The sequence below is a fragment of the Amphiura filiformis genome, chromosome 10, assembly GCF_039555335.1.
Source record: "Amphiura filiformis chromosome 10, Afil_fr2py, whole genome shotgun sequence".
NCBI classification, from domain to species: Eukaryota; Metazoa; Echinodermata; class Ophiuroidea; order Amphilepidida; family Amphiuridae; genus Amphiura; species Amphiura filiformis.
This window is the reverse complement of record NC_092637.1, coordinates 17,566,139-17,589,393: the sequence shown is the minus strand read 5'-3', so window position 1 is coordinate 17,589,393 and position 23,255 is coordinate 17,566,139. Positions and strand designations below refer to the sequence as shown.

Genomic DNA, 23,255 nt, shown 5'->3' with positions numbered 1-23,255 from the left:
TAAACCATAACGAGATCTGGGCGACCAATCACAAGCCAGATACATTTAAAGGTGCATTACATCATGGCCAATTTTAGTAGGCCAGAAATCCGACAATCTCATCAATCGACAACCGTGTTAAACATGTTAACCGCAATCCAAAGTCAGTAGTCCACCTGGGAAGCCAACACACAGAGGGAGTACGGTGACTAAAAAGATCAGATGTGAAAATCTACCAATTGTGCACAAATTAATTAAATCAGAGTTTTTATTCAATAGCCAGAGTATGCACAATGGGCAAGAGGACTACGGAGAAGTCTACACGTGATACAATTCAAGTATCAATTCAGCATATGAAGACATGAGCGCAAGAAGACCGCAAGTCCACTTGGCCCCTCAACATGTATACACTAAAGTTACGTTTAGTTTCTTAGGGTTTTATAATGTTTAATATATGTTCCAGGGTGATAACATATAACATCATGAAAGGTTGTGAAAGATTTGTTTTAGCCCCTGAACATGTATAAAACATTACCAAACTATACGAAACAATACGCAGCTTTAGTGTATACATGTTGAGGGGCCAAGTGGACTTACGGTCTTCTTGCGCTCAGGTCTTTATATTTAAAGGCTCATTCAGCAATTTACTGAGCAAGAACACCCTTAAATCTATCATATTTCAAAATGTTGCTTTTTTTTTGAAAAAGCATAGATGTGCAACTGAAATAGACAAATGACAAATGGAAATCTCTGAATGGACTCTGAAGTAATTCAATCTGATGAATTGTATTCACACACAAAAAGGGAATTAAAATTACAAATCAGCAAACAGTTCTGAATTTTTCAAGTTATATTTTTTGTTAATTAGTCACTTAAGATGTTTGTCCCGCGTTACGAATCAGAATGTCGTGAACCTGAAATAAAAACAGACATAAAATATATTGATTTATTAATTGTTATGCACGGTTTACATGTTATAGATTCGGTATAGTATATCCGGGATTTGGAAAAATTGAAGACCGAATTAAGAATATTAGTTTGCGTCTGATGTCAAGGCAAAGGCGTCGCGTGATTGGTTTGTGACCTGCGCAGTACGGCATTTTTGGTCTGGTTGACAGAACGTCATGCGCAAACTTGTCTTTTTAATTCGGTCTTCAATTATACTTTAGTGCCAATATTGTGTCATTTGCGCGATAACCCACACGTCCCCAAATATTACAAAATCAGAGGCATAGGCCTACCCATCGGGGAACAGGGGTGTAGGACAACTTTAATCAAAAGTTTGGCCATTTTTAGCATTAAAATTGCAAATTGTCGCGCTATGCGTGCAGATGTCTCGGTAAAGTCATTGTAATAGCGGGTCAGTGGGACGATGTGGACATTTTACAACCCCCCTCCTGGCGAGGTGGCACAGTTACGCTCCTATACAATGAAATATCCCAGCAGGGCGGGCAGTACCTTCTACGAAACCCCCTTCGGGCGTTAGGGTTAATTTGGTAAAAGGTGTGTGGGTGTGGGGGTGCGTGGGGCGGGGTAATTTGCACATAGTTTAATTTTGAGTTATTAAATTTTTACCCAAATGACAAGCTATCACTTTTTATTACAGTGTTTCTCCAAGTTATACACAAGGTTATGGTTTAGTGAGATTCATAAAGGATTCATTTGAGGGAGAGCGAGTTGGCGCAGCGGTAGTTCCCTCGCCTTCAACCACCCAGGTCCCGGGTTCAAGCCCCGGCTGTGCCCAATGACCGTATGTGCATTTGGTTTATCCCGATTCCATGCTCGCTCTCGCAGGTTGTTTCCGGGATCTCCGGTTTTCTCCTGCTTTCAAAAAATCGGTGATTAGTTGTTTGGTTATCAAAAGCTTCCTTCACCCAATGGAATTTGGGGAGCTGCACAGATAATTGGTGGATGTTACAATCTAAGTGTGGATAGATCTACGCCAGATCCAGCTGCAACTGACCTAGTTGATGTGATCTGATTGTGATGATTCACCATGGCAGCGAAATTACAGCGCTTTGAATCCTTCAAGACGTGGAAAAAGGCGCTAATATAAATCCGAAATTTATTTATTTATTATTATAAGGTCAAAAATATACAAAAAATAAACACAATCTTACCTGCACGTGAGGTGGTGCTTGTAGGGCGTAGACCACTGCGTCCACAATATCATCTGCTTGAAGACTCTGTAAACAAGCGATTATTGAAGGTTAGTGCAGGAAGGTCCACATGCAATGCCACGCAAAAAATGTTTTCTTAAAATTTTCAAAAAGGGCGCGCAAAGTTTTCCAGAAAATGTTTAAATGTCGGGTTATGTAAAGGTTATAAAACGTTCAATTAACATTTTCAAAACATTTGTAAAGGTTGCTACAAAATCATGTAACATGTTGCTTAAGTCTTGAAAGGTTTGTTAAATAAAATAGTTTACGACAACATTTTGACACTTCAAAAACATCTTTTAATGGAATGTTTTAAAATGTTTCCAACATTTTCATAACTTTGTGCAATGTTTTGTTTTTAAAAAGATATTTTGTGTTTGCTGGGTCCTAGAAAATATATTTTTGGTCTTTATCGATTGGTTTGTACCAATATTTTTAATAGAACTATTTCTGAACAAAATAAAAATAATAACGTTCATGAAAGTTTGGTAAGATTTGCCTTGTTGTTATGTTTTGTACTCACAGGTGTCGCGTCGTAAAGTGCCTGGCCCGCCTCCTGGCCGTAAGCTCGATATGTAAATTCACTTTTGACAAGTCCTGGGGAAATGCTCTGCAAGATGAATGATTAAAATATTTATTTTTAATACATTCATACATACACACAACCATTCATATCTTTTATTGCATAAACAACCACAGTAATATACAACATATACCGTATATAACACAAGAGGAGCTTAATAATGCAACAACTACGCAAAGGTGGAGACAAAAATACAAAAGATTACCCAAACCAAAGTACGCCCTCTCCTTTTGTGCCAGCCATACTTCAAAAAGGCTAATGGGAACCCAATGATGGTTGGGCAATTGCCAGATACCTTAGCCCATTATCACTGCGATAATTTAATTATTTGAGCCAGTGGCTGCGCTAATACTGAGGTACTTAGCGGTCGCCCCCGGCGGTCGCCTTACACCGTTTGTTTGTTTGTTTGAGCTTGTTTGACAGTCACTGCATATTTACTGGCGCTATAAACATGACTTACAGAATAGACTTACCGTGACTCTAATGTGAGATTTAATTTCCCGTAATTCTTGGCGTAAACCTTCTGTTAGTGCAGTCACTGCATATTTACTGGCGCTGTACACATGAATCACACTTGCAGGTACAACCCTATGACCTGATAAACTAATGAGACATAATGACCAAAAATATAATAAGTTTGGAACTCAGAAAACTGATGAGAAAATCAAACAAAAATGAAAACCAAAGAACCAAGAACAAACATAAACAGTGAAAAGCAACAACTCTGAATTGTTTCAAACGTGAGAAAGCCAGAAGGTTTCTGGCGAAACTGTCAGCAGAAAAACCTAAGTTTTTCCTTTGGTCTTGGCAAAGAACTTTTATTAGCTGTTTAATCAACAGACCTGATGAACCTCTTCAGTTGTGTTAACCCTCGTTCTGCGGGGGTGGGGCGTCATCAGGCATATTCGGCCCGATACTCGGGCTAAAACACTTACACCAAAGTGACTTAAACTAATCGTAGATCCGTCCTCCTCTGCGCTCATTATAATGATAAAAATTATAACCCCTTACCTTACCCGGGGTTTAGCAGATTAATATCCGGTTAAAATCGCATGTTAATGGAATTTGTAGCCGAAAATCGATGTTGCCTATACACCTATCCGACTTCGCCATTACTGCGGTGTCCCCGATGTAAAACTGCGGTGTCCCGAGGTCGGGGGTTCCACCCATTATTTATTGTGTGCTATACAGAATTGTAACCGGGAATTGTACACAACAGTGATATTCATACACAATCATGAGTATTGACTTACGAATTAAATCTCCCGCTCTGGTACATCTGTGTTTCCGTCGATAGAGGGCCAAATACAGTAAACGCTTCTCGGATTGGTGTATAGTATAATATATGTACTTTAATACATACATGTAGCTAGCATTTTCTAATTTTGCATGGGGATAGGTGAAAATAAAACAGTATATGAAGTTTTATTGAGAACAAATGGCGGGTTGTTCAATCCCCTTCTCAGTGCATCATTAAATCAACATTTAATATGGATGGAAATGTGTTTCAGTGATATCCAAGATATTTGTAATTCCGTTTAAAAACTTGGTAATGCGTTAATGAGAGAGCCATTCACATACAGGAATAACTAAATCGAATCAACGAAAATAATTTCAGATAAATATTCAAACCTGTGCCTACCTATTTATATGAATGATATGTCCATCGTCAACATTTCTTTCTCTCATAGACTTGACAGCTTCTCTCGTGCATATCGACAGTCCTAACACATTGACCTAAGCAGAAGGGACAAATGTTAAATAATGTTGACATTCAAAGATTACTTTGAAGTTTGAAATGAGATTTGTAAACACTAAAAAGTAATGCATTTTTACTTTAGTGACAGCCCAGAAGTAAGATGTCAACGATGTTGTTGATAATAATTGCTGCTACTAATGGTGATGACGATGACGATAAAATATGAAGAGAAGATGAATTTGACGACGATGATGATGAGATGAGCCGGAGGAGGAGATGGGGACGATGATGATGAAGATCTATCAAGGGAAAATGAATTTGACGACGACGATGATGATGATGATGATGATGATGATGATGATGATGATGATGATGATGATGATGATGATGACGACGACGACGACGACGACGACGAGGAGGAGGAGGAGGAGGAGGAGGAAGGGGGCAGAGAAGAGGAGGAGACAACGACACGACAACAATGCATATCATACACATAAAGTATAAATTCAATGTACATGTACCATTCAGTGGCGTGGATTTCTTTTAACTGCTGAAATGGTCAAATATGAGGTTAATTTGGTCAGAAAGCACATACAAGCGTCAATATTAGGGGGATGATTGTATGGACCATCCCCTCTTATCAAAATACGCCTATGATGCCATCCAATATCTTACATCAAATATATGTTTCCAGTCCTCTGTTTTCCCATCTATGATAGATGTTGCATGATTTACGCCAGCGTTATTTACACACACGTTTGAGCCTGGTCCCATCAGGACCCAAGCGTGTCTCCACACGGAGCGACCGTTTAAACAAACAAACAAACAAACAAACATCAACTCCGCCATATATCTCTTTGATTTCTTTGAACATAGACAAGACTTGTTTCTCTTGTGATACATCACATTTAATGGCATGGACGGAACCAGACGCGTTGGACTTCTGTAATTCATCACCAATCGCCTGTAATAAATAAAGATGATAAAAGTATAAAGCAAATAGAAACAAAACAAACATGATACAAAATAACTGGCTAGATAGATACTACAACAAAGAAGCAAATTATAATACAATCTATAGTTTGATCAGCTCATAATCGGCGGGCCTTATAACATCGCGGATTAATGTGAATATATTTTATTTTGAGAACTGTCTTTTGACAACTCGCCAGAAGTACCACAAATTATTATTTAAAGGGGCATTTCGTGATCCACAGCCTCATCCCCCACTTTTCTCAAAAAAAGTTGAGATTTTTATATCACTGGAAACCTCTGCCTACATAATGTTTATGTACAAAATATTTCTTGAAAATTAATTCGTTTAGCAAAGATATCGTGAAATTTGAATTTCGTTCTGGTGCACCAGAACGAAATTACAACGCATTGTCTATGGAGCAGTGTAATACACATAATCATGCATAACTCGCGAACGCAAAATCGGAATCAACTGAAATTTTGGGAATAGGTTTTTTTCGTGGATATCTAATGAAAAATGACATAAATAGAGGATGCTAGGATCACGAAATACTCCTTTAAGTAATATACTTTGTCTATACTTTATTTAACACGCACAGTATAGAGCAAACAGGTCAACAATGTCACTCTTAACGTTGGTCTACTTTTCGGTGTAGTGGTTAAAACCTAACAATTCCTACCGATTACGAGCTGATCAAACTATACCACCATCATCGCTAAGTAAAACCAATATACACCATGAGACATCCCACAAACCAATGCAATCAATTAAGCAAAATAACTACCAACATAAGGAAATCATTTAGAACCAATCAGAGCAAAATAACAGGGGTGTATAATTGATTGTGAATTTTTGCACCGGCGCACACTCGATCCGCGTACTAACGGACGCGTTCGTTTTGCGTAGGATTGATTCAATCCAGAGAAGATTTATACAGTTAGCAGCCTGGACAACCGATTCTTTAGAAATGCTTAGTCGCGCTGAAAGTCGATCGATACATGTTAAAATCAGCACAATTCAGAGATACACCTTTTTGCTATGAAATTAATTTTCTCGGTCAAATATAAAGCAATTTTTTTTTCTTCAGTAATGTCAGTTAAAAACTTGGTGCTTGGATATACATTTTTTACAAATCCTGGTGTTAAAATTAAGCATCAAATTGTGTCTTTTAGTGTGATATTTTTGATTTTTATAGGCCTTCAGTTCGCACGCGAGCTTTTTACGGATTTCATTTTTTAGCGTCTCAAACTAATATAGTTTGCTAAAGAAAGATATTTCCCACCTCTGTAAAGCACATCGTGTGGGTCTATATATTATAGTTTTGTTAGAATTTCCGTTTTTATTTTACCCTTTTCCCTTCATACTCGGAAATGTCTAACTCAGTACTTTTATCTCGAGAGCAACCAACAGAAATAGTCGATATTTCCTTTGTTGTTTATCCAGGTCAATTTTCCATTGAAAGCAAATTGCCCGACCAGCGATTTGGTAGCCCAAATCCCCAATTGAGTGTTCTGGTTAAACATGATCAGTAGGAGCGCTATAGGCCTGGGAATTTCTTTGCTATATTGAAGTTCTAGCAACACTGTAGCCATGCCGGTATTCCTATTAAACCCAGGGATATCGATCCACAATGCTAGTATTAGCCTTAGATTTCACTCGTTGATTTTGAAAAATGGTCAGCCGGCAGTTAAAATAGTGAAATGAAAACGCAAATTCTGACTAAACTATGATATATCGCTCACGGTGATGTGCGTTAGAAAGTTGGGAAAAATCCTTCATTAGCGAACTATCTTACTTTGAAAAGCTAAAAGGTTGATCCAAAAAAAGGCTCGCGGACAGAGTTTAAGCCTATCAAAATCGAAAATCTTACACTAAATGACTAAATTTCACGCCTAAGTTTAACACTAGAATTTGAAAAAAAATACAGTATCAAGCACTACAATTTTTCCTGACATTTACTGAAAAAATGAAAATGATTGCTTTTCATTTGGCCGAGAAAATTAATTTTACATCGAAAAGGTGTAACTAAAATTTAGCTCATTTCAACACCAAATTCGATCGTTTGTATTGCCTCATTAAATGACTGAGTGAGCCTTGCCAAACAAAAGAATCGGTTGTGCAGGCTGCTAACTGTATAGGCGATCCCATGATACTAGTTAAACATCCGGGTACTCGAGAACCAGTCTACTGGCAATTTCAATTGCATGAACACAGCTGTCAACAGCGTGGTGATTCTCTTCGTACACTGTGTGATGAACGCCCGCGTGTGCGTAACGTGGAAGTGAATCAAACCTTGCCAACTTACTCATGATTGGTTAATATTTTCATTATTGTATCCATGGTCGTGCGTTCGCCTTGTACTTTGAAATACGCGACGTACAAAATCGGTCGCATCGCGTACAGCTGCTGGCAGCTCTATCCATTAAGTTGATTTTTTTACTTTTAATATACCGATTTCTTGTACTTTCAAACTTTTATTCCTCATTCAAATGTGGGTCGATAGTAACAAAAAAAAAGAGCTCATTTGAACAGGGTACTGATGTTCTTTTCACGGATCATCTCAAAATGCTTATCGACCCAAGTTTTGGACATATATACAGTATTTTGAGTGTTTGAAAATCGCGTCTTTGGAACAGGAATCAACAGTGAAGAATTGTGTGAAACTCTGTGATTACTAGACTGGTTTCAAGTACACGGATGTTTCAGTAGTATCATGGGACTGCTTATAAAGCTTCTCGGGATTCAATCCTTGCGGGTTCATGTATTTATGTTTGCTCGCATTCCAACAGTCTAGTGAAAATTTGTTTTAAAAATAGCAAAACTCAAGACTCGTGTGTATGAAGTAGGTTAATAACTGCATTTAATACACCCCTCCCCTTGTGGGGCTTGTGCATTAGACGCATCAACTTCTCAGTACGCGTGCATTATTTGTACAATTCACTCTCAACAAGTAATACCCAGTTATTAACCTATGAGAAATTCACAACAAATTTACAATAACTTGAACGCCACCGCGCATCACCACCAGCACCCTGGCCCCCAATACCGGGCTCTCTCTACCACCAGTCCACCACCAACAATAATATTATGTATCCCAACATCAACAAAACAACTCCACATGATGCAGTCATGTCTACAGTAGAATTCACCACGACCTTTGCAGGACTTAAACCCCATTAAAAGCTATTAAACCAAGATAACACTCATTGAAAACAGCTCAACTGATTAAATCATATCTTCTCTGGTTAAATCCACACAACATATGTTTCTGCTTTAATGTGCAATGGAGCAATGAGCTGGTATTATAGTTTCAGTTGGGTGAACGATTATAAAGCGAACCCTAGAGAACAATTCTGTGTGGGCTTTTGTTTACGAAATGAGACAATACTCTGCTTATTGTTAATATCGTTCTTGAAAATGAGAAGCATGGTGGTTTACAGACTTAACACGGTTTGGAAATAATTTCTTCATATTTTTTGGTGATATCTGTCGTTTACATATCCTTCCTAAAACATACACTAAAACATATCCTTTCTATAACATACACTAAAACACCAAAGTACGAATATTTCCAAACATCTAAATGAGCTAAAAATTTAGGACATGTTACAAAACTATATTTTCTAGAATTTTAGAAGAGTACTTTTAACATTGGCCGGTTATTTTTCACACAGCGACGTTAACTAGGCAATTACCCATACTTCTAACATACGCTATTTGTAGAGGTTACGCGTCAATGGTAAGCGCACTGTGTATTGTGTATAGGAAAATGGACAGTAACTGCAGTATGATCAACAACGAGCCAAACACTAACTCCGGGAATCCAACACACCCTATCACCACCGATGATGCACTGTGTTATATTTCACAGTGCATGATCTTATGTTTGTAACCGGTTTTGTACCTTGATCTTGTCAATATTTCTGGCGCATCCGATGACTTTCAACCCCAACTGAGCGAATCGTTTAACAATAGCAGCACCAATACCAGCAGATGCACCAGTCACCAGAGCAACTCTACCATCCCAATGATCTGACATTTTTGAAAAATAACTGAAACCAAAAACACTATATACACGAGTTAAATGACTTTGATTTAAAACGAACTTTGAACTCCCTTACAAGTAACCATTAAGGTTATCTGATTACTAGTAATCAATTATTAACTTATTGATTCATCAGGCCTTGTGTTTTAGATTATTCCAGGTGAGCTGATAGTGGCCGAGCTGTTAAGGAAAGTGGTGACTGAGCGAGGAGTATTGTTCTACATTAATGCCTGATCAAGCACTCGCCAGATTCTTATTGTGGTTTTTTTTGTGTTCAGTTATATTATACAATACTTTGGGGACCGAATACAAAAAGTATTTGTTGAATTGGGTAAAACCTATCAATAGGTTTCAAGTATGCTTTGCTGATATTTAGTCAGAATTTGCAAACTTCTAAACTATTGGGTGAAGCAATAAAAAGCAGCTCCACTGATTGCAAATTAAGGGCAGTGATTTATAGCTCACATAAAAAGCAATTAAGGAGAGCTGTGACCGTGCGACTGCTCCAGCTCTCCTCAAACCAAGGCCTGATAAATACATGTACTACATGTAGTCTTCTTTCAAAACTAGTCGAAAACTTAAAATGTACAGATTTTGAGGGGTTGGTAGCAGGAATATCCTTAGAATATTAATTTGACACCATGATGTACATTACAAGATTTAAGCCATATTTAAGCAGTATATGTCTAGAAATATATATAACAACTTAAGGTTTGGAAGCTTTATATGCCTTATAAGCAGTTCAGGTATGCCTTTAGGGTAATTCTTAAGCAGTATATTCTTACATTTAAAGCATTTAAAGCTACTATACTGCTTATGTAGCATATACTACTTAAATTAGCAGCATACTGTGTATGCAACATTCAGGTATGCTTTTATTATATAAGCAGTTCTTAAGCAGGAAGGTGTATACTTAAAGTTTAAAGCTTTCATAAGCAAATTATACTCCTTATTTGTACGAACCATTTTGCTATTAAGAGACAGACCTTGAGGGAAAATAGTATTATACTGTAATTGATCAGCGGCGTAATCGGCGGGCCTTATAACACGCGGATTAATATCAACATGTTTTATTTTCTAGTGACATCTCGCCAGAAGCATCTCGAATTATTATATTTTTTCTACTTTCTTTAACACACAAAATTTAGACCAGACAGGTCAACTAATAGCACTCTTAACGTGGGTCTACTTATCGGTGTAGTGGTAAACGCACAACGTTAACGCCTATTACGAGCTGATCAAACTATAGCTACCAAATATTTTTTGTCAACAAACATTCATTAGGAGGTAAAAATGACTTGAAACAGAATACCTGTTAATAGTCTCAACATCGAATTAAAAGTGTTAAGTTAGTCAAAACTCTGTGATACAATAACTTTTTTTTCTCTGTTTTTAGCGAAATATAAATTCTAGCTTGTCCATCTAGAATTTCCTAATGTTTACGAAAAGTTGTGTATCCGGTATGTGTATACCACGCCTTGCCCACGGGATTATGCTTATGCAAGTTTTATTATATAGTCCAGATGCAGAGTGTACGGCTTTCAAATGTCGTGCATTTTTGTTATCAAGGCTTGGAACCAAGTTAGAACTCTACTGAAGACATTTAATTACTAGAAAAACTTTAGTGGCAAATATACACCATGCTTCAATAAAATTCCCTTTAAAAGGGAAGGCCAGCCTCAATGCAGAAGAGGTCTTGTAAATAGTTTGGGTCACCGTGAAAGGCATTTTTTAGGATCACGCTTACATCCATGTTACATGACAGTCCACCAAACCATCAATGGTGAGAACATGCACACTGAAACAGCAAAAAACATTAACTCCTATAACTCCTGTCAACTCCTGTCATTACTCCAAATTGTTCTGTATTTTTGTCTTTACTGCTTTTTACCCATGCTTATTATTAAAATCAAGAAATACACTGCAGTTGTTAGTTAATTCGCTATGTAAACTCAACTTACATGCACATTTTATTTTAAAATGATTTTATATTATTTCGCAATGTATAGTTTACTATAAAAAGTAGATAGTGGCAAGCACATGATAAAGGACTGATCATTCACTACAATCTTCACTTTTAAACTGTATTTCTTGAATGTGTTGATTGTTAGTCCGAAACTCCTGCAAAGCTATGGACATGGCATCTTACCTACTCCATTCTGTAATAGTCTGCATTGTGTGTTTTCTCAGTCTTCAATCATTTTGTTGAATGTAATTTTATGAATCAAATAAAAAAGATAGAAAGTGGCCTCACTTTAGTTATGTGTCATTTTACAGTATTTATAATTTATAAAGTAAGACAATAATTTATTTATTTTCTATAAGTGCATGTCAAAATATGGGATATATTGTTCAATATTATAGCTAGCCCCTAAAAACTCTATTTTCCATCGGATTTTTCCCGTTGAAAAGACAAAACTGATGTTAAAGATAGCAATAATATCATCAATAACATTTTGAGTCATTTTTATCCATAAAACGATACAGGATAGGATAGATAATTACTTTGACTTCAATGTGGTCCATTCTACAACATTATTAGATCTGTTATCAACATATCAATTATGCACTCACAGGCAACCAAACATCATGCTATGCTCAGTAGTCCACTGATATGACCACGTTCCAGTGATCATTCCCTCCCCGCTAATTATTAATTGTTGACCATGTCATTTTTTTGTTATGCTGATTGCTGAACAAGTTTATGTTTATATGTGTAGGCCTAACCTATGATAACTTTTTAAGTCATAATTAATTCAAACATAACTTTGGCAATACTCAATCGTTTTCGTTCGTTGAAACGGCAAAACATACTTTCTTTTCCTTGCAAATCGAATTAGCAGACATCAAAAACATTTCCACCACAAGAAGTAAAACAAACAATTCATACCAATAGAAGAAGGCTATAATCTTAGCTAATCTTTAGTGTACACAAATCCCATCTAAGAATTAGATACCAGCCCTATGGGCTGGCGAAAAGAGTTGTGGCCCTAAAAGGTCATACATGGTCAAATTTCAAAGATCAGATTTTGTTCAAACCGCACCTAAGTATATTATCTAGTCAAAACCATGAATTTATAGGCAAAAAGGTCACAGGTCACATTATGGGCTCCACGGAGGTCAAAAACAAATGCAAAACGTTTTCATAATCTTAACGTATTTAGGGTCTATTTAATTTTATTGAAACATTTTAACAAAACCAAAACCCAAAATATAACCCATTTAAAACGTTTAAAAACGTTTTGTGTTTGCTGGGTTGTTTACCTGTACCATCCGTCAGTAATTATTTTATATCGGGTTTGAATGTCGGACTTACCGTAGTAAATATAATTGAAAAAACCTCAAAAGGAAGCGGCAGGGGACGTGACATATTTTTTTTGGCCTTTTGAGGCACAAAATAAATACTATAATTTGAGACTGAATCACAAAGACTAGTTTGCGTCTGACGTCTCTCCACAGCCCGTGATTGGTTAGTAGTGCGTAAAAAAGAGAGATTCATCTGGTGTCGTCATCGGCGAAAACGAATCGCAGAAAATGTCCAAAAATGCGGTACTTTTTCAAGACCAAAAGTGTTTCTTTGTATAGCAAGGCTATAGAAAGCATCGCAACGAAAACGAATCGAAGAGAATGTCGAAAAATACCAGTACTTTTAGCAAACTTATACGTTAATTACCTTGTCAATGGTGTTAATAAGAGAGACTGGCCATCGCAACCTATGGGGAGTAAGAGAAAAGACCACAGGAATGACAGGATGGGGTCCCCGGGGTAGTAATCCACTAACAAATGCGAACTTTGTCTGGCTCGGACCAAGTCGCACCTACCCACCAAGTTTGGGGACCGTGCGACCCCTAGTCTCTGAGAAAATAGGCGTTGACCCACATTGCGTATTATTATATAGATAGTTGAAGAAAAATGTTTTTTGTTCTTTGTCTTTGTTCTTAAAATATTTTGTCTCATTTTATATCTTCAACTTGCACCTTATCTTCTATGTATGAACGGAAACATACAGAATACCCTACGAAGCCTACCCTAATATAAAACCCTAACCCTAAAACACAGGATAAGGAAGGTATTGTATCACAAAATAACCGGGCAGAAATAAAGTTAACAGTGATCTTAACAGATGATGGTGCTTTATAAACTTCATGTATATGTGCCATCATCATTGTTCATGATTCTAGATTGATACAATCTTTAGCTGAAACAGTGGTGCATTTTTCAAGTCGTGCTCTTGGTTGATTATTCATTTAAGATTTTTGTTCCACTGGTCGTATCAGAATGTCGTGTACCTGAAACAAAACCATAAAAAATATTTATTTATTTATGTATTTCATTTCATTTCATTTTATTTAGCACTCAAGATTGATAAATAAATAAATAAATAAATAAATAAATAAATAAATAAATAAATAAATAAATAAATAAATAAATAAATAAATAAATAAATAAATAAATAAATAAATAAATAAATAAATAAATACACAAAGTTAAACATTTTATTAATTGGGTTTATGAGTGTGCCCGGGTATTTGACAAACATAGTGGCAATATCGTCATATCCAAACATCAATATGTATTGTGTTGGGTGGGTGGAAGTAAGAGTGGTGGGCGGTGTAGTGTGGAGTGGGGGTGGGGTGGGGAATGTGTGGGGGATTACTCATAGTTTGATTTCTATTTGACTCAAATTGAAAGCTTTGTGTGGACCACTGGTTTATTTTCTTTAGTATCATTTTTGCCCGCCTATCATATTTTAAAAGATCCAACTATCAAACGAAATCTTGCCTGTACATGAGGGGGTGCTTGTAGGGCGTAGACCACTGCGTCCACAACATCGTCTGCTTGTAAATACTGTATAAAAAAAACATATATCGAGGGTTAAAGAAAGCAGGGTGAAAAAAGACCCTGTCTGTAATAGCTCCCAGGTCAGGTGTCACATCTTACGCGAAAAATTGACAAATGTATTTAGGGCAGCCATTCTTGCACTAAGCCCTCAATATGAGGAATATGTAGTTATTGAAGCTGTAGTGTAAATTAGTGTCTATAAAGTGTTAACAATTGCATTACGTTTCACTACTTGGAGAGAATTGATCAAAAATTTAATTCCCTCCTGAGGTTCGTATCTGTCAATGAGTTGACCACATCACCAGGCCGTCATAGCTAGAGGTTAAATACCACTAATAGGCCTGGGCGATACATTAAAATACGACGAGTAACTATTTGTTTTCATGGCATTCGAAAAGACTGCATTAAAATTGCTGAAATTGATCAAGTTATATAGCCAAAAAAGTACTTTTTAGAGTTTGATGCTTCAAAATGGTACATTTTCTCTCATTATATGACATTTTTATTATAATAGTACCAAAATTCATACGCACGGCGTGACGTCAAATGACGACATCTGGAGTCTAACGCAAGGAATTATGGGATTTAACAAAGAGATCAATTAGTTTTAAGAAAATGTCGGTCATGTTTTAAAGGCAAAATATGTGCATTACAAGTTTCACTTTTTTGTTTAAAAGTTTGATGTCAATTTTCATATATAAAACACAAAACGTTTTCGTAACATTTTCAAAAGGCTACACCGAGGTTGGAAAACGTTTAAATGTTGATATTTTTAAAAAGTTCAAACAAAAACACAAACCGGTATAACATAGTGCAATGTAATTGTTGTTATTTTTTACCCTGCAGTAGGTAGACGATGGCTTAGCATGATGGTGATGATCATTGTTGACAAAAGATGTTTTTAAAAAGTTTATGAGACAAATATTTTACAATAACATTTTGACATCACTCTTGCATCGTTTTTGATATAGAACGTTTAAACATATTGTCCCCCTCGTTTGATAACTCAACATTAGTTATACCAACAAGTTACTTAGAACTTGTTGAAATATGTGTGTAAAACGTTTTATATATATTTTATGTTTGGTAGAATGTTTGAAAATATAAATATCTTTTTATTTATAACGATTTGGAAATAATTTGAGCCTTTTGTTCCTAGAATCAATAATAGAATAAAGGATTACAGAATAACTTAATAAAGAGATAATTAGATTTGCTTACTCACAGGTGAATCATCGTAAAGTTTCTGACCCACCTCCTGGCCGTAAGCTCGATATCCCATTTCAGTTTTGACAACACCCGGAGAAATGCTCTAATTTTGAAAAAAACAAAAAAAAACAGAAATGAGTCAATCAATAAATAAATGAAAATAAAAACATTTTAATAAAAAAATTATTTATTTATTTATTTTGAATTACCTGGTTCTTTTTTCAGAGAGGCAGAATAGTTTATCACCAGGAGTAGATCTCTAGAATAAGTTCATCAGGATTGTTAGATATTATATTATTGGTAACTTATATTTTACAAGTCCAATAATTTACTCACGTTTCTTAAATCATGTATACGACTGCAAAGAACTGAACACGGCACTATAAACATAACTTACAGTAATAGCAATAGACTTACCGTGACTCTAATGTGAGATTTAATTTCCAGTAATTCTTGGCGTAAACCTTCTGTTAGGGCAGTCACTGCATATTTACTGGCACAGTAAACATGAATGAACTTGCTTGGTGGAATCCTATGACCTGATAAACTAGTAAGACATAATAACTCAAAATATATATTTTACATTAAGGCCATAATGTACGATCTTATATAATTTTTTCCCATTTTTACACGTGTCCCAACTTGCACGTAAATGGAATCAGCCAAATTTGTTGCCTTTGTAGGTCAGCAGAACAAAGTTCGACATAAAGTCATATTTTTTATTATGACTTTATGTCCTCACATAGAACTGTATGCTATTTGATGGCCAAAATAACCAGTGGGATTTCTTTCACTTTACCTTGTTATTTCAGCGTAAAATGGACAGCAACCCTTCCCAACAGTTACTTCTAATATTATTTCAACATTTTGAATAAAGAATAACAAAATTAAAATTTGACCCAAAAAACCAAACAAAACTAAAAAAGAATAACAACTTAGAAAGTGAACATAAATATGAAGCAACGACTCTTTATTGTTGTTGAATAATATTGTAACCCTCGTCCCATGAGAGGATTGGGGTCATCCGGCATGGTCTTTTTAGAGAAAAATGTATCTTCAATACAAAAGCTTAAAAATTTCAAATGATGGACAGCTTTTCCTCCCAGCTACATACACGTTAAGTACATATCATTAAATTTATAAAGTTTACTTCGAGGACTATTAAATATCAAAACATAAATATATATATAGGCCTATAGATATGTAAATTCTTGATAATTTGCCATAAATTGTGTATTATATCGCGAATTAAAAAAAATCAAAGTTATTTGAAATCAGAAGGCCATTTATGAAAGTGGAAAACCATGGGCTTTACCAACTACGGAAAAGGCCTGCAAACCCTGTATACTGGTAAGTAAACCTGGTGCCTACCTATTTATATGAAAAATATGTCCATCGTCAACGTTCCTTTCTCTCATAGACTTAACAGCTTCTCTTGTGCATATTGACAACCCCAGAACGTTGACCTAAAGAGAAACATTATGATTATATATTGCTGATCGAAGCAGCCAAAAATCGATTTCCATTATCAAAATCAATATATTATTGAAAAATAACACCTTGATGTTTTGCAAAAGTTCATTCTACAAATCATATACTTTCAGAGTTATGTACGATTTATGAGAGTGTTGTTGTTTCAGCCCTCTTTACAACATAACTCAAGATTCACAGGGCCTACAAAAGTATATATGTGATATTTAAATTCTTCTACACACTCGCTATGAAATAATCAATGCAAATTTTGCCAAAGCTCACTACCATTCGCAAGATGCTGTGAACTACCAAATCGCAACTGTTTAAAATAGTTGCTACTATTATTATCTGTTCCGTGCCAATTTGTAAGCGATCTTTAGCAGAGTCATAGTTCATTGAATTTACAACCGTATTGAACATTTTACAAAAAGATTTGCAATTTAAAGAGAATTGGCCATTACTTATTAAAATGAGGCATATATATGGACAATATAAGTGTGCTCTAAAATTTGAAAAATATTGCTCTAAAATTTGAAAAATATTGAAAGGAACACTTGAGGTCTTGACATTTAAAACCTCAAAAATTGTGCTGGGATGGGTCATTTTTAACAGATTTAACACATTCGCCTTATTATAAACATTGCGTTATCTGTTGACCTAATGAAAAAGGGTGTTTTTAGGGGGAAGTGTTAGCTTTCGTTAGATATAAAAAAAACATTTCTGAAGGGAACACTTGCGGTTTTGACAAAAACCAATTACAGATTCCTATTTTCCACTAGATCTCACATAGCTCTTATTATGCTATGCACTCAACCGTGTATTAAAACACGGTCTAGACTCACTGTGCTTGATCGGGTGTATCGAAATGGAAACTGTGCGTAGATGCATTTATAACAGAATCGTTTTTGTAGTCAAAGCTTTTCATATGCAACTCCAGTAATACTTCATGCATATTTTCCTTGGTAGTATTAGACCAATGTTCACTAGAGGGGCATGAACAACACTGTTATATTGATTTTTCAAAGTAAAATGCTAATACCTAATACATCCAGAGGTCCATGCCGATGTATCTCTCTCGTTATAAGGATTCAGAAAAAGTATAGTTTGACCTATCCCCGAGGTACTGTTCTTGAGTTATAGGAGGAAAGGTCAAGTGTCAAAATTGGATTCCACATTGTTAAAATTCCCTGATTTTGATTTTAAAAATGGTCTCAGATTACTTCACTTGCAAGAACATTTAAAAAAGATTAGTTTGCCATATCTCATATGGTTTGTTTCCTACAAAATAAAAAAATATATAAATGTATGATATGTTTACATAACACTTTATGCCGTAAACAAGGTCACTCAGCCTAAAAGCGTTTTACATTTATTCTGCCGTCATTAAAATATGTCGGAACCACGTTCGCTGCCTACAAATGGCGCAGGGTTCGTCAGTACAACGACTGTGACTACCCCTAACAGCTTCCCATTGCACCTGGGTGGGGTGAAGCAAGCGAGGCAAGGTGGCGGGACGGGGACCCGAACCCACGCACGTTGAACAAGCGCTCAGATTACGAGTCCAAGGCCGAAACCACTGAGCCATTATTATTTATTATTATTCAAGGTTTATTAAAATGCATATCGCAGCCAAACAGCTGCATTACATACATTGCGCAATATAAAAACAATTAAGCGGTCATTTTGTATTTATGCAAATTAAGCGCTGTTCCACAACTTGGATTTTCGGGGACTTCTGATGTATTATTAAATATACTTTTCTGAAATGAATGGTGCTTAAATGGGTTCTGTTGCAATTAGTGGTGAGTTAACCGCTTAATTTGAGCCTACTTACATCATATATATGTTTCCAGTCCTCTGTGTTTCCATCTATGATAGATGTTGTATGATTAACACCAGCGTTATTAACACACACATCAACTCCGCCATATTTCTCTTTGATTTCTTTGAACAATAAAAATTCTGCATGGAATAAAAGTTAAATAAAATGTCAAATATTACTAAAGATAGTTTAGTGGTTTAAACCTTTGATCACAACACAAAAATTTGCGTACCTGGAATTTTCAGTCGACACTTCGACTTTCATCAGCAGACTGGCAACCCAAATTAGAGAGAACTCGCCTGTCAGCTACGCAAGTCACTAAGCTTTTGGATGTGTGTTTACGTTGCACTTATTTTGTGTATAATGGAGTGTTTTATCAACAAATCCACGGGGCGGCGATGGGGTCCCCAGTGTCACCAATCGTCTGCAATTTGTACATGGAAGATCTTGAACAAAAAGCTATAAAATCAGCACCTCACCCACCGTTGTGGTGGTATCGCTACGTGGATGATACTCACACAAAACTAAAGAAGCAATATGCCCAGGAGTTTACAGACCATCTCAACTCTTTGGACCCTGATATAAAATTCACAACAGAAGGTGAAGAAGATGGTGCCCTCGCGTTCTTAGACACCCACACTGTGATCAAAGAAGACAGGAGTCTTAAGATTAAGATCTACCGTAAACCCACTCATACGGACCAATATTTAAATTTTCAATCCAACCATCCTGTCCAACACAAGCTTGGTGTCATTCAAACTCTTTATCACCGGGCTGATTGCATTGTCACAAATCCTGAGGACAAGGAGGAGGAGAAGTCGCACATCAACGCTGCGCTTGAAAATTGCGGCTATCCCAATTGGGCCTTTGACAGAGCTGTCAAGCCGAACAAAGACAAAGACACGGAAAAAGTTAACCGTGAGACTATCACTGAGACAAAGGGGCAAGTGGTTTTGCCTTATATAAAGGGTACATCCGAGGCGCTTAGAAGAACTTTTGGCACCTACGGGATAAGAGCGTGTTTCAAGCCTACCCAAACGCTAAGACAACTGCTTGTTTCCCCAAAAGACAAAACCGAGAAGAAGGACATAGCGGGGCCGGTTTATTACATTCCATGCCAAGGACAAACCCGTAAGGGTCAGTGTTCCGAATCGTATATCGGCGAGACTGAAAGATCACTTCGCACTAGATTTTTGGAACACCGCCGCCCCAGCTCTACCTCGTCTGAGGTCTCCCAACACATCCACATTGAGTCTCCCGGCCATCATGTAGACTTGGACAAAGTTCAAATTCTGGACAAGGAACCCAGATATTTTGAGCGTGGTGTGAAGGAGGCCATCTATATCAGAGTGAACCAGCCATCACTGAACAGAGACGGGGGCCGATACAAGTTACCTAGAGTGTACGATCCAATTTTGGGGTCAAGTGTCCGAAAGGTCGCTGACCTCTAATTTGGGTTGCCAGTCTGCTGATGAAAGTCGAAGTGTCGACTGAAAATTCCAGGTACGCAAATTTTTGTGTTGTGATCAAAGGTTTAAACCACTAAACTATGTTTACTACCAACACAGATGAACTTTCATTCTAATAACTAAAGAGTTCATATTAGTCATGTTAAATAACTATAGCCATAGTCTAAGATACAATCAACATTTTACTTATTAAAAGATTTATATTTGCAGACATGCTGGTAGCATAGCAATGGATGTTTGATTGTGAGTACATTTATAACAGATTATTGTTACGATTTCGGGTCATAATAATAAATTATAATTTGCAAAAGTTCATGTATACAAATCCAGAAGTATTTTGGTATCAAAATGTTAAACACAGACATACCTCAATGAGGTATGTATGACATTTTTATACCAAAATACTTTCGGATTTGTATACAAATGTAAGTATACCTTTACAAATTATGAATTTATTTACGAATTATGAATTAAATATACATTGTGTCACACATTTTTAAGTAAGTCAGCTTTCAACATGGAAATTCTTGAGTTAATTTCACGGTATTTTCCAGTTTGACCATAGTGGTAAATCCCAAGAAATGCATGCGTGTCTCCACACGGAGCGACCGTTTAAACAAACATACAAAGAAACAGACAAACAAACAGGTATTTTCCACCCGCTTACTTATTCCACACACAAAACATATTAAATTTCATTACCGGTATTCCAGGAAATTATAAATGCAAAATTATTATGAAACATGATCTTTATCTATGGCGTTGTCTTTTTTAAAGACAGTTCTTGTAAATAGACATTTTAATGCTGTTATGCAATATTGCTGTTGTGTATAATTATGAGAACGCCCCCCCCTTGCACATGCCCAAATTTTGGGGATCCCAATTTACAAACCTCAAATGATATACATGTTGCGGGCGTAGCGAGCAGGAAAATTTGCATATTTAAGCGTTTCCGTACGGTTTTCCTAAGCCTTTTTAGAGCGTTTTATTTTAAAGGCGCCCCAAGAATGTGTGCCAAAAATCACTTGCTCCACCCCACTCTCGGCTTGCCAATAATTGCTTTCCCCCCTTTCAGCTCCATCATACAACCACTGTAACTATATATAATCAACACTAAATACAAACAACAACTCCAATACAACACCCACATCACCACTGTGTATGCGATACGCCATGATAATTATACTGTAATTAGAGGCATTGTTTTATTATTGATGTTTTCACCAGGTTTTATACCTTGATCTTGTCAATATTCCTGGCACATCCGACGACTTTCAGCCCCAACTGAGCGAATCGTTTGGCAATAGCAGCACCAATACCAGCAGATGCACCAGTCACCAGAGCCACTCTACCAACCCAACGATCTGACATTTTTGAAAAATAAGTTGAATCAAAATACACTATACCGTGACAAATTACTACACATCAAGTAACCACTAAGTTATCAGTTTACTCAGTTATCAGTTCATTCCGTCAACAGGTCAATTAGGGGATGTGCAATAATTATTAACGCAACATAAATATATCTAGAGTCTTGATATATGTTGCGAACGTGAGGAAAATTATTATTTTCAATTATTATATTAAAGCATTTCCGTACTGTTTTTCCTAAGCCTTTTTGGAGTTTTATTTAAAAGGCGCCCCATGAATGTGTGCCAAAAATCGCCCCACCCCCCCCGACTGGCTAAAAATTACTTGTTCCCTCTGAGTCTGATATGGCAAGCGAAATCAGATGTGAACATTTACCCCATACAAATTTATATGTATCATTGCGGAAGTTAAGTTTATTGAATGTAATTTCCTTTAGTGCGGGTGCTATTGTACACAATGGCATAGAAATTGCATAATAAACTGCAGCTATATTTTTTTCAGCTGAAATATAAATAGATATGAGGGCTGTATTGATGGCATACTATCTGTCTTAATATCTTTCAAATGCAGCTTGCTGAATGAACTTAGGTTGAATTCACCAATTGGATTATGCGAGACATCCAAGGATTCCAATTGCAAACTCTTATACTGCTTATCAAATGATATATTCATTATGTTATTATACCTCAAGTCCAAGTGTGTTAGTGAGTCTGCAAGCAGTCCCAGTGCTTAGCCCATTTGTACTGAGATTCAGTGTCTTTAGGTGTGATAAGTTGTAAAATGCATAGTTGGATAGTTTTAGATTTGGATTTGTGCAACCCATATTATTATCATAGAAACAGTCATTAAGTATGTTAAAATTTTGTAGATTTGGAAAAATAGTGAATGCGTCATTCTCAATTGATAGAGTAGCACCGAGGAAATGGCAATATGAAATTTGCAGTGATGACACAAATGAATTCAATAATGATGCATCCCACACAGGTTGAAATACACTCTTAGCACATACCTTTAGCTTCAGAGTAGATAGTGAAGCTGGTAACCTTGAGATTAGTTCTGTCCATTTGGTTGCATTCCAATATTCAGGAGGTGGATAACCTGATGCATGCAACTCCTTAAGACTAGTCATTTTCTCAACAGAACAAGTTACATAGTCAAGCTGATTATAACGTATGTCTCAGTAGTGTTGATAACATTTGGAGGCCTTCCAATGTCTTACATGGTGTTGAGGTTAAAAGGTTCCTAGAAATGTCTAAATATGTTAAATTGGTAAGGCTGACAAACAATGTTTCTGGTAAACTAGAGAGGTGACTGTAAGATAGATCTAAATATTTCAGGCTGAAGAGATTCATAAACAATGTCTCTGGTAAGCCTAATATGTGATTATTGGATAGATCTAGATATTCCAGACTGATGAGATTCACAAACAATGTCTCTGGTAAGCTTGATATGAATAAATTGTTCAGACTGATGAGATTCTGAAACAGTGTCTTTGGTAAGCGCAATCTATTGCTGGATAGGTCTAAATATTCCAGACTGATGAGGTCTTTGAACAGAGCAGCTGGTATAATTAGCCAATCATTGTTCCTTACATCCAAGTGAGTTAAACTAGTCAAACCTTGAAAAAC

The 23,255-nt window shown here is 36.4% G+C and overlaps 2 protein-coding genes across 2 annotated transcripts; both read right to left on the bottom strand.

The window, feature by feature from the left end:
- Positions 1-565: 565 nt before the first annotated feature.
- On the bottom strand, positions 566-9,435 carry LOC140161704 (dehydrogenase/reductase SDR family member 11-like). Its single transcript, XM_072185005.1, has 7 exons — positions 9,290-9,435; positions 5,096-5,384; positions 4,364-4,458; positions 3,195-3,324; positions 2,662-2,748; positions 2,100-2,165; positions 566-893 (listed from the first exon to the last, which is right to left on the bottom strand). Exons 1-7 carry the CDS (start codon positions 9,433-9,435, stop codon positions 852-854), a joined length of 855 nt encoding a protein of 284 aa, XP_072041106.1. The 3' UTR covers positions 566-851.
- Positions 9,436-13,688: 4,253 nt separating this feature from the next.
- Positions 13,689-21,630, bottom strand: LOC140161703 (dehydrogenase/reductase SDR family member 11-like). Its single transcript, XM_072185004.1, has 8 exons — positions 21,493-21,630; positions 20,007-20,079; positions 18,800-18,927; positions 16,864-16,958; positions 15,910-16,039; positions 15,509-15,595; positions 14,224-14,289; positions 13,689-13,730 (listed from the first exon to the last, which is right to left on the bottom strand). The coding sequence occupies exons 1-8, from the start codon at positions 21,625-21,627 to the stop codon at positions 13,689-13,691; spliced, it is 756 nt and encodes a 251-aa protein (XP_072041105.1). The 5' UTR covers positions 21,628-21,630.
- Between the last annotated feature and the right edge of the window lie 1,625 nt (positions 21,631-23,255).